Raw genomic sequence first — 12,751 nt, 5'->3', positions numbered from 1 at the left:
GAGACTGAGATTACCGAAAAGCACCACTGAACGACACAGGAAATCATTCCTGCCTGTGGCCATCTCCCTGTACAACGCATCCACTTAACACACTGTTTGCTGCTACAGCTACACATGTTTCTTTTCCAACTATTTATTTATAAGTGACTTATGTATGTATGTATGTATATATATGTATATATTGTACTATTCTTAGTTAGCGTATTGTCTGTCTTGTCTTAATGTTGGTTTAAAATGGAGCACTGTAACAAAAAACTAGAAAGTGCATTTTCTGAAGAAACTGCAGTGTGAATGCTTGAATCTGAATGTATGCACTGAAATGAATTAATTGCTGAATTTTGAGTTAAAAATATTGAATGAAATTAAAAAAAAAATCAAAAAATCAAATTTAACCTGAAAACAAAGGTGCTGAACTGCTAAAAGCTGAAGGTTACACAGAAGAAGAAGTTGGAAAAAAGCTGAAAATGCTTTAAATGTAAATTAGAAAACCCTAAGAAATGAGAAAAGAACATTTAGAGTCAGAAAACATCTGAATGAATATTAAAAGGTCATATTCTTTGAATCACTGAATGAAGAAAATGTGATCCCTCCACTTTGATCCACACGGTTTAAAAAGTTTAAATGCCTGAGCTTTGAAAGACACGGTGTTGGAAAGAGAACAATAATGGCGACAATTTGAGGGTAAAATGATGGCTGTAACACTGTGGACACAGCAACAGTTGAAAGAGAAGTGCTTAAGATGAATCTTGGTACAGTGGCAGGCAGAGCTCGTTAAGCAGGCAGGTGTGAGCCTGGTTGCTATAGTGACCGCACCCAATGGCTCCATACACACGTACACAGACATGCACCTCACTTTTGCTGCTTAAAATGAACAGAAAAGTCAGGCCGAAACAAATCGTTCCCAAATGAAAAGTAAAAGTCGTATTGACAAAATTCTTTCACCGTGAGCGACAGCAGCTTCTAGTCTACTGAATTCTCAGTTTTCATGCCTGTGGAGTTTATTATATGGACATGGTGACAGTGGAAAGACACCATGCTCTTCTGATTTTCAAACCAACCTTCTGAGCGATTTTAACATTAGAGTCTATGGAAGAGTTGGAGGGAGGAGGCTGTGCATTGGTGACATTTATGAAAGAACCATAACACCTAGTACAATAGTAAACACATTGGATGAAAGAGGACAGCGATGGCTACATTTTGAGGGTAAAATCATACCTGTAGAGCAAACGCTGCGGACACAGCAGCAGTTTTAAAAAAGATTTTAAGATTAATTTTTTTGCTCCTCTCACTCTAGCAGTTGAGCTGCCTCACTCTAGCCCCAACATTCCGTCCCATACACACCCATTATAAACTCTGAAACGGGTGAAAAAACATCATGAAACTTAAACTGGAACTGAAGAAAAAGTATAATAGATATTGAAAAGATAAATACAAGTTGAATAGTTGAATGTCTTGTCTTCGTTTTAAAGTTTGAATGGTGGCTCTATGTCAATGTATGTGGAAGTAGATACAGTTTAAAGAGGATGAAGTTGAATGAGAATTTGAAGGGTCTCCCCATTGAAATACATTATAAATTTTTGTTGAAAAAAGTTGAATAAAATTAAAAATATAAATGTTAAAAATGAGAAAAATAGAAGCAATGTTGTCCAAAAGAATAGGAATCTAACGGTGTTTGAATGGTTTTTCTAAGTTGAACGGTTTTGAAGGAGTTGGCTTTCAAAAAACGTACGGAATAGATAATAACTAGAAAGTGCATTTTCTGAAGAAACTGCAGTGTGAATGCTTGAATCTGAATGTATGCATTGAAATGAAATAATTACTGAATTTAAGTTAAAACTAGAAAGTGCATTTTCTGAAGAAACTGCAGTGTGAATGCTTGAATCTGAATGTATGCATTGAAATGAAATAATTACTGAATTTAAGTTAAAAATTTTGAATGAGATAAAAAAAAAAACCCGAATTTAACCTGAAAACAAAGGTGCTGAACTGCTAAAAGCTGAAGGTTACACAGAAGCAGAAGTTGGAAAAAAGCTGAAAATGTTTTAAATGTAAATTAGAAAACCCTAAGAAATGAGAAAAGAACATTTAGAGTCAGAAAACATCTGAATGAATATTAAAAGTTCATATTCTTTGAATCACTGAATGAAGAAAATGTGATCCCTCCACTTTGATCCACACAGTTTAAAAAGTTTAAATGCCTGAGCTTTGAAAGACACGGTGTTGGAAAGAGAACAATAATGGCGACAATTTGAGGGTAAAATGATGGCTGTAACACTGTGGACACAGCAGCAGTTGAAAGAAAAGTGCTTAAGATGAATCTTGGCAGAGTGGCAGGCAGAGCTCGTTAAGCAGGCAGGTGTGAGCCTGGTTGCCATAGTGACTGCACCCAATGGCTCCATACACACGTACACAGACATGCACCTCACTTTTGCTGCTTAAAATGAACAGAAAAGTCAGGCCCAAACAAATTCTTCCCAAATGAAAAGTACATGTCGTATTGACAAAATTCTTTCACCGTGAGCGACAGCCATGTCTAGTCTACCTAATTCTCAGTTTTCATGCCTGTGGAGTTTATTATATGGACGTGGTGACAGTGTAAAGACACCATGCTCTTCTGATTTTCAAACGAACCTTCTGAGCCATTTTAACATTAGAGTCTATGGAAGAGTTGGAGGGAGGAGGCTGTGCATTGGTGACATTTATGAAAGAACCATAACACCTAGTACAATAGTAAACACATTGGATGAAAGAGGACAGCCATGGCTACGTTTTGAGGGTAAAATCATACCTGTAGAGCAAACGCTGTGGACACAGCAGCAGTTTTAAAAAAGATTTTAAGATTAATTTTTTTGCTCCTCTCACTCTAGCAGTTGAGCTGTCTCACTCTAGCCCCAACATTCCGTCCCATACACACCCATTATAAATTTTGAAACGGCTGAAAAAACATCATGAAACTTAAACTGGAACTGAAGAAAAAGTATAATAGATATTGAAAAGATAAATACAAGTTGAATAGTTGAATGTCTTGTCTTCGTTTTAAAGTTTGAATGGTGGCTCTATGTCAACGTATGTGGAAGTAGTAAGAGTTTAAAAATGAGTAAGTTGAATGAGAATTTGAAGGGTCTCCCCATTGAAATACATTATAAATTTTTGTTGAAAAAAGTTGAATAAAATTAAAAATATAAATGTTAAAAATGAGAAAAATAGAAGCAATGTTGTCCAAAAGAATAGGAATCTAACGGTGTTTGAATGGTTTTTCTAAGTTGAACGGTTTTGAAGGAGTAGGCTTTCAAAAAACGTACGGAAAAATAAAATATAATAATAACTAGAAAAATTTGCATTTCCTGCGAAAATGCAGTGTGGATGCTTAAAGCTGAAGCTGTATGCAAAAAGTAGCTGAAAAAGCTGAAAAGTTGCAGAAATTGTAAAAACTTTGCAGAAGCAAAAGAAGTTTGCTAAAATGGAATAACTTAGCAGAACTGCAATATCTTAGAGGAAACATAATACTTGGCAGAAATACAATAGCATAGCAGAATTTAGCAGAAATATTGTAACTTACCAGAAACATGATAACTTCTCAAAAATACAAGAATTTAGGAGAAATAGTATAAGATAACAGAAAGAATATATTTAGCCAAAAATACTTAAACATTACAGAAACACTATGATTTAGAAAAATAGTACAACAGAGCAGAAATATTGTGATTTACCAGAGACACTGTGATGAACTATGAATATTGTAATTTTAAATTAAGACTATGTTTTAGCAAAAATATTATAATTTGGCAGAAATACTATAATTTAGCAGAATTACTATATTAAGCACAAATCCTATAAAAAGCAGAAATGGTATGATTAAGCATAAATACTACATGTAGTAGAAATACTTTGTTTTAGCACAAATCCCATAAAAAGCAGAAATACTGTACTATGATTTAGTAGAAAAACTATAATTAATCAGAAATACTAAATTTAGCAGAAATACTATATTAAGCACAAATCCTATGAAAAGCAGAAATAGTATGATTAAGCATAAATACTACATTTAGCAGAAATACTATATTAAGCACAATTCTTATAAAAAGCAGAAATACTATATTAAGCACAAATCCTATAAAAAGCAGAAATACTATGATTAAGCATAAATACTACATTTAGTAGAAATACTATATTAAGCACAAATCTTATAAAAAGCAGAAATACTATATTAAGCACAAATCCTATAAAAGCAGAAATACTATATTAAGCACAAATCCTATAAAAAGCAGAAATACTATATTTGGCACAAATCCTATTAAAAGCAGAAATAGTATGATTTAGCACAATAGTAATGAGTTAAACAGAAAAATAGCTCATCTGATAGAGTGGGCACAATAATGGTGTCAAATATTTTGTTCTCCTTGTTCTCCAGTATTCTGACATATGTCTCAAAATAGAGCATTCTCTGTACAATTTCACCCCTCACATAACAAGATGAAGATGTGATCCTTGCATTGTTGAGCTGATGCCATTCCTGGTCAGCTGTCTGTTCTCCTTTTGCTGTCTCAATCTTATGTACCATGTCCTCTGTGACCAGTAAGCTTTCAAGGTTGAAGAGTTCCTCCTCACTGTAGACATGCACACTCTGTGTGGGATCCAGCCTGTACTGAGTGGCAGTGGCAGGTAAAGAGGAGGATCTTGGTAAATGTTTACAGATTTTGTGGGTAATCTGGGCTCCTGGTTAGAGAACACGCTCACCAATGCTGTCTTAAGACTGGTCTTCTTGTCACTGAAGGCCATGGTTGCGGTAAGAGGTCAATTTGTTACATCAATGTCTTTGCATGATTTTCATTTTCACATCTTATGCCATCAGCTTGTCCTAGGTCACAGTTTCCTTCCACATATAGCTTTGCAAAAACTGCATAAAAATCACTTGCAGCAACAAAAACACAAATTTAATCTCTAAATGACTATTTACCTGTTCTTGAGAGGGCTCGAACATCATAGTTACTCGATGTTTACACTCTTACAGTCAGTCTTGATCAATTCAGCAAAAACATCTGAAAAACAAAATGTTGCACAATTTTTAAAAATAAAACAAGTAGAATTTTAAGCAAATTCTAACATGTCTGATTCTATACTGTTCAATATTATTTCATTTTCATTGTGACATCACTAGTTACATCTGATATTTCCGAGAAAACACTAAAACAATCAGCTGTTTGTGAGCTGCACACTATGATTGTGATAAAACATTTAAACTTTGTAGCTCATACAGTTATACCTCTGCTTTACGGTCTTCTGGCTTTAAGTTTATTAGGCTCTTCTTGCATAACCATCAGAGAAATAATTGGATAGTAGTCATCTGAATGTTACAGTTACTGAGGCAAAGTGTGTGGCATTAGGAGAAAGAGACAAAAAAGAAAAAACAAAACCTAAGCTGGGAAAGCTATACCTGAAACATCATTAGAAAACCTGAGACATGGAAACTCAGAGGGGATGTCCAGCAGAGAAAACACAGGGGCTGATAGATAGCAGAGAACGTAGAAGTAACGCAGACAATCTAACGAAAACAGAGGTGAACACACACACTATGGCTGTGTCCCAATTAAGAGACCGCACACTTTGAGTGTGATTACGTCACCGCCACGGGACAACGGCTGTCCCAATTCCAAGTGTACTTCAAATGCATACTCCAAATGCGCCGTCGATTTCCCCAAATATCAAGCGTGGTCCGGTGCACGCTTTGTGGTCCCATATATCCCACAATTCATAGCGCGGCAGTGGGTGTAGATAATTTTGCCCAAAATATGGCAAAAGGCAGCGGCCGAAGAGTGAACTGTCAATGAATATAACGTCACTGATTTTTGTGCGAATGTTTAACGAAGAACATTAAAACATTACTGTTGGCCACATGTCGGCAAAGTTATGTGACATTAGTGATGTTTGTACTTGGTTTTAAAGCCTTTACTTCTAAATTATATATATATACACACACACACACACACATATATATACACACACACACACACACATGTATATACGCCTGTCCCCACACCTCGCGTGGGAGCCGCTGGGGCTCGGCAGGGACCGGTGCCTGTTCCTGCGCCCCGGAAGAAGGCGGCGGAGCCGGCAGCGGTGGAGGCGGCGCCCGAGGAGCCGCTCCAGCCGGGAGAGACTGAGGCGGCACCCGAGGAGTCGCTCCAACCGGGAGAGATAGCAGCGGAGGCGGCACCCGAGGAGTCGCTCCAGCCGGGAGAGACAGCGGCGGAGGCGGCGCCCGAGGAGCCGCTCCAGCCGAGAGAGACAGCGGCGGAGGCGGTGCCCGAGGACCCGCTCCAGCCGGGAGAGGCAGCGGCGGAGGTGCAGCGTGGGGAGCTGCTCCCACCGGGAGGGGCGGAGAAGCCGCGGGATAAGTCGGTGGTGCCCGTGCTAGGGGAGTCCGCGGCACCGAAGCCCGAGGTTGGCGGGGTGAGCAGAGCGGCCTCACCTCCACCAGAGGCCGGTGCCTGCCGGACATCTGCCCAGCCGCCTGCGAGCTGGGGCGCACGACCGTGCCGACCGCGCCGCGTTCACCTGCCACGCGGCCGACCTTCCGCCTGCGGTGGGGGGAGTACGTTCGGCCGGATGGTTCCCCGGCCTCAGTCAGGCGATGGGGGTATGTGGCGAGGCGTAGCCTGCGGTGCCGTGCAGAGGAGGCGGACACACCTGTACGGCGTCCGCAATCACGCCCCGCCGAATTAAATATTGTACTGGGTCCTGTGGTTGGGTTGTTGGTGTTATGTTGAGCTGGCAGCAGGAGAGCTGCAGCTCTGAGTGCGAATGTACAGCAACCATGTAGGGATTAATAAAAAAATATCAAAATGCCACTGGGTCTGCCGTGGTCGTTTACAATGATACATTTAAAGTCATACTAACTTTGACATATTTCTTCATATATTTGCTGAATTAAATGGTTATATGAATTAAACAGTCTGTCTGTACATAATTCTGACAGATTTTAAGGAGGCTGTAAGCTCACCAAGCCAAAACCCCAACCATACTATAGCTTTTACATCATTACATTTCTGAGTTTCATAACTGTGGTGGTGCAACTACATAATACATTATTTTAAACATACCCTAAACAACAGCTTTACAATGAACACAACTGTAAAGATTTCTGACCTTAAGTGTTTTACCCTACAGCAAGCTATCACGATTAGGCACTTATATTTAACATAGCTAATACATTTACCTTTTCCTGTCATGTGTTGACCAAGTTTAGCTTACCTTTTTGAAGTAAAACCTTGAAGCTTGACCCTTTGAATTTTGAAATGTTAGGATGCTCAGTCACCGTGTGCAGCCTTGAAACCTGTGCCTTCGGACGAAATCTGGAGGGAATTAGCACTCCTGCGTCTATGAACGTATTCGAACCGCATTGATTTCCCGCACTCTGTCCCGGGGACTAGCAGTAACGTGGATCTGTTAGGCGTGCTTCCATGACACCAGGAAAAGAGATCGCCACTTTCAAAATAAAAGCTCATCTAAAAAAATACATGCAGGGCTTTAGCAGTCGAACTTTAAAAAAACTACATAATACATTAACTACATAAAAAATAAAAAAGACCAGTAATTTTATACGTTTTAAATTGTAAGTTTGAGACTTATAAAATAGTACTGATAATTTCATAATTCAAATTAGACAAGAATCGGGTCTGATCACCAACAAAAACCGCCCTAAAGTAAAGGGACAAAATCAACACAAGGCAGTACAATTGGGAAAAACAACAATCATAGTTAGCCAATCAGGCCGATGGCAACAGATTGCATCACAATTTGTAACATCAAAGACCAGCGGTCCCTTTCCCGGTCTTTCTGAAGAAACTTACAGACACAGTCACAGCTCTTCTACTTTGTGCTCTTGTGATATTAAGAACTTCATAAAACGTAAGTATTGATATTGAAGCCGTTTTTTAGTGCCTTTATACTATGTATAACACATTATAATGTAGTGAAAGATAAAAAATCTAGCCATTTAAGTTCCTGTGAATATAAAGACCGTCAAGTCTGACTTCCTTAAATTAGCTTCAGTGGCTAAGCTAACAATACACATCCTCTTAGAGCCCTAGTGGACGTTTTCGTCCCATTGACTTCCATTATAAACGCTATTTTTCACTGCAGAATTATTACCGTTAATGTCCTGGTGATTACTCATGTCTCTGTCTGTATGTATTTTATGAAGGCTCATAAGCGTTTAATTAATTTTCAGACCAACATTTTGTAAAGATAATTTGTGTTTTTACAAAAATATTGAAATGTTTTCAGGTATGTAAATATCAAGCAGGAACCTCAGAAACACACGTAGGGTTGAGGAAGTTCATGATGTGTTTGTTTTATATCAAAATGTGAAGAGATGACATGAAAGCAACAGGTGTTACTGTATTCTGTCAGAACTGTATCCAGCAGAAATGTATGAACCTGTTAATGTGTTTATTTTGCTTTTTTTATTTTCAGAATGGCTTTAAGGAAACTGACTGACAACCGGCCTGAGACGCCGTATTTCCGGCCCCCACCCATTCATATCCGGGTGTTGAAATGTTGTGACCAGCTAAAGGTGATTCAATTCAATTTTATTTATATAGCATCAAATCACAACAGTCGCTTTAAGGCGCTTTATATTGTACAGTAGATCGTACAATAATAAATACAGAGAAAAACCCAACAATCATATGATGTAGACTTTCACATGTATGAACGTGACTATGGAGTAAGATCATAGAAATACATTTCTTTATTTATGTATTTATCAGGTGATCAGCTGGGTTACTGAGGATGGAGAGGTCAAAGCACTGTCAACAAAAAAAAATAAAGTGGCAGCAATCACAGACGGTGAAACAGTGCTGAAGATCACCTTGTTTGAAGAGTTCTCCTCCAAAGTAAAACAGGACATGTCCTACATGATGAGGGGACATGAGCTGAGGGGCCAAGCTCCCCCTTATCTCATCAATATCACTGCGAGGACACAGTTCTTTAAAGCTCCTGCCCTGGCAGTCTCGGAGGCCCTCATCATTAAGGCGGAGGAGCTGGTTAATCCACCTTCCCCAGTAACACCACTAAAGATGAGCCCAACATCTGGAGGGCTCATGACAGTGGAAGGGGAGGTTGTGGAGGTAAATATTTGTGGTTCCATCAGAATTGATATTGCTTCAGGTTTTCAAAGAAACCATTACTTTTTTGTCTTTAAAAGTAAAAATAATAATTTTATTGTTCTTGTCAAACAAACACAAAATTGTGAGAACAAGATCAACCACTATTATTTTGTAAATGGTTGTAGATTTATCATTAACAACAATAATAAAATAATAGATGTAGTAAGTCAAGAAAGTAGCACCTAGATGTACACACACAGATTTATGCAATCACTATAACTGACATTATATTTTAATTGAATTTTCAGTGTTCGGCAGTGAGGACAGTTTGCTCAGGCAAACAACTGGTGCCAATACGCACTCTCCAGCTAAAACAGGTAATGGTGCAACTAAAGTGTAATATTGAAAATGGTGAAAATAGGCATATTTGAGATTTCCATTAGTTAATGAATAAATGTTTCATTCTGTCATTTTTGTGATTTCAGGATGGACATAGAATGACTGTCTCCTTGTGGAGGGAGGCGTCAATTGTTGACGTTCGTGTGGGAGATCAGGTAAAGATCTCCCATGTGAAAGTGCACCGCTCCGCCTATGGAGTACAGCTCCAGTCAACTTCCCATACAAAGACTGAGGTATGAAGAAGCCATATGTTTGTACCAACATGTAATAGCAATGTCATTTGCCAAAATGTTTAGAATTATAGGTGGTCCAAAAGATTGACTCTGTTCATCTGGACGTAGCATTTTCAAGTGGGAGAAATGTTTCATCACTCATCCAAGTGACTTCTTCAGTCTCAGCGGACTGCAGGTTTCTGTGGTCTTTGATCAGTGCCCGTGACAATTTGTATATTACTGACCAATTAACTGACCTCCCAGCCTATTGCTTCTTCAGTGGGCTAGTTTCAGTCATTATGCAATGTACTGTTTAAAAGATTGGGTAAAACAGACTGAAGAAGTCACCTGGATGAGTGACAAAACATTTCTCCCACTTGAAAATGCTACGTCCAGATGAACAGAATCATCCTTTTGGGATTTACTTACATGGATCATTGAGCATGCATCAAGACGTGATTACCATATTAAATATATGCTTTTTGTGTATTGACAGACAAAGGAAGATGAAAGTACTCAAGTAACTGTAGTTGGTGTGGACACTGCAGAGCAGTGCAGTGCACTGCAGTCCACCCAGCTGCAAGTTCTCCTTCTAACTGGAGAAACCCTCTTCATTGAAGAGGAGATGTGGAAGCCCTACGAGGAGGAGTTTGAGAAGCACAGGATCACTTTTACTGTAAAAATCAAAGGAAAACAAATAGTACACATAAAAAAACCAGAATAAATATATATAGATATAGATATATATAGATATATATATAGATATAGATATAGATATGTATATATATATATAGATCTATATATATAAATATAGTTCATTTGTTTTGTTTGTATTTTTTAAAATGTTCAAGTTGCTATGTTCATTCATTTAAACAATATTTAAAAGTTATAGTTTCAACTGCATTCTTATGCTAAGTGTTTTTTAATCTGATAAAATCTAATAAATAGCTGAAAATGCATAAAGCAGTCTCATGTTTATTAAATGAAACAGAAGACATGGTTTATAAAACACTCTCTAATGTACAGTTACATTGCATGCTCTGTACAGAGCTTAACAGACTTTTTAAGCACTTAAAACCTTAAACCTTAAAACCTTCGATAAAGAACACTCCTGTAGGCCAACAACTGCCTATCTGTAAGTAAGATGACCCTCTCACTGCAGTTCATCTTGTCCTGTGAGGATGCTTAGGTGGCTGTATTTATTGTTCTCCATTTTAGATTACAACTTCTTCCTCATCTGCTCTGCACGATGTCTGACTGACTCAACATCTTTGCAGACTGTCCTGCATTGTTTTGTTTTGTTTTGAGGTCTGGTGAACTCTTTACCACCTCCTTGGTGTTGGTGTTCAGGAGAAGACTGTTGTCATTGCTTCAGTCAGTTAAACAAATCTATACTAGAAAAATTTGCATTTCCTGCGAAAATGCAGTGTGCATGCTGTAAAGCTGAAGCTGTCTGCTGAAAATAGTTGAAAATAGCTGAAGAAGCTGAAGAAATCAAAGTCAGTGTTTAAAAAGTTGTTGAAATTTTAATAACTTTGCAGAACAACATCAAGTTAGCAAAAATGTAATAACTTATCAGAAATGCAATAACTTAGAAGAAACATAACAATTCAGCAGAAATGTTGTAGTTTACCAGAAGCTACAACTTAGCAGAAATGTAATAATTTAGTCAAAAATTAATAACTTGGCAGAAATATTACAACTTACCAGAACTGCTATAATTTTGCAGAAATGTAATTATTAGGAAAAAAATTTATACAGATAACAGCTGAAAACGATGAAGTAACCTCAAAGTTACTTGTTTAACTGTGAAAAATGACCAGAAACATTAGAAAAGAAAGAAAACCAATTCAATTCAATTTATATAGCGCCAAATCACAACAAAAGTCACCTTAAGGCGCTTCATAGATACAGAGAAAAACCCAACAATCATATGACATATGACCCCTATGAGCAAGCACTTTGGCGACAGTGGGAAGGAAAAACTCCCTTTTAACAGGAAGAAACCTCCAGCAGAACCAGGCTCAGGGAGGGGCGGCCATCTGCTGCGACCGGTTGGGGTGAGAGAAGGAAGACAGGAATACCAGCCAGCAGATAAACTGATGTGAAACAAAACCAAGGTAAAATTGCAGAATTTACACAGTTGGTGAAATGTAAAAATGGCAACATAAAAACCCCAAACAAACAAACAAAAAAAAAACCAAACAACATTTAGTTAATAAATGCACAAGATGATTCGATGATAAATATGGTACCAATCTACAAAATACTGTCGAAATGAAGTCCACATTGTGATATATTTCCGGTGTGGAGAGTCACACAGCTAAACAATCGATGTGCATATTTAAAGAATCAAATAAAGAACATTGTTGTGGAATAAATTACAGTGAATAATAATCACTGCCCTGCGTTAGAGAGTGACTTATGATGAGGTATTAATTGGCTTAACTTTACCTCTAACAGCTTTTCAGATAGTGCTGTGACCAGGGTGAAATCCATCATAAAGTAACTGTAAACAGTAGAACCATTAGCATGAATGTTATGGTTCTACCCTGATCAAAACTCAAGTCTGCTGTTTGACCTGATATAAAATGATAAAGAGGAACACATATAAATGACCTTTATGAACTTTTCAAAATGACTTTATATGTCTGACCCATTATCTATATATATTAGAGCAGATGTGGAAAACCACTGTTAGACCTACTCTATACTAACACAAACACAGTCAAAAATTCATTGCTAGTGTGACATGTGGTCCTTTTTGCCTTTGACCAATGATATGCTGGTTACTTGGACCAGTTTAGTATTTGCTGTCACAGAGGAATGTTAACCATAAATCCAAAAGACAAAACTGAAAAAATATGTTAATTGCAAACATGTTTTTGCTTAGTAAGAGGATTGAAATTACATGGAAACTGTCACCTTAAAGCCTCATTGTAAATATCATCACAAACAGATGTTTTCCACACGGTTAACAAAGCTCCACCACATCCAATCACTGCATATAAATCTAAAAGAAAACAACAA

General features: G+C 37.8%; 2 protein-coding genes across 2 annotated transcripts in view; both read left to right on the top strand.

The window, feature by feature from the left end:
* LOC309700493 (uncharacterized protein) overlaps window positions 1-12,751 on the top strand; it is a 2,098,293-nt gene that overhangs the window by 1,869,738 nt on the left and 215,804 nt on the right. The gene's annotated exons all lie outside the window — the stretch shown is intronic.
* On the top strand, window positions 9,053-10,612 carry LOC309701200 (uncharacterized protein). The gene is made up of 4 exons (XM_082525285.1): window positions 9,053-9,131; window positions 9,419-9,487; window positions 9,596-9,742; window positions 10,218-10,612. Exons 1-4 carry the CDS (start codon window positions 9,081-9,083, stop codon window positions 10,443-10,445), a joined length of 495 nt encoding a protein of 164 aa, XP_082381411.1. The 5' UTR covers window positions 9,053-9,080; the 3' UTR covers window positions 10,446-10,612.

This window comes from Aulonocara stuartgranti, assembly GCF_965226115.1.
Source record: "Aulonocara stuartgranti genome assembly, chromosome: 3".
NCBI lineage: Eukaryota > Metazoa > Chordata > Actinopteri > Cichliformes > Cichlidae > Aulonocara > Aulonocara stuartgranti.
The sequence above is the reverse complement of the archived record's forward strand: the minus strand, read 5'-3'. Positions and strand labels throughout refer to the sequence as shown.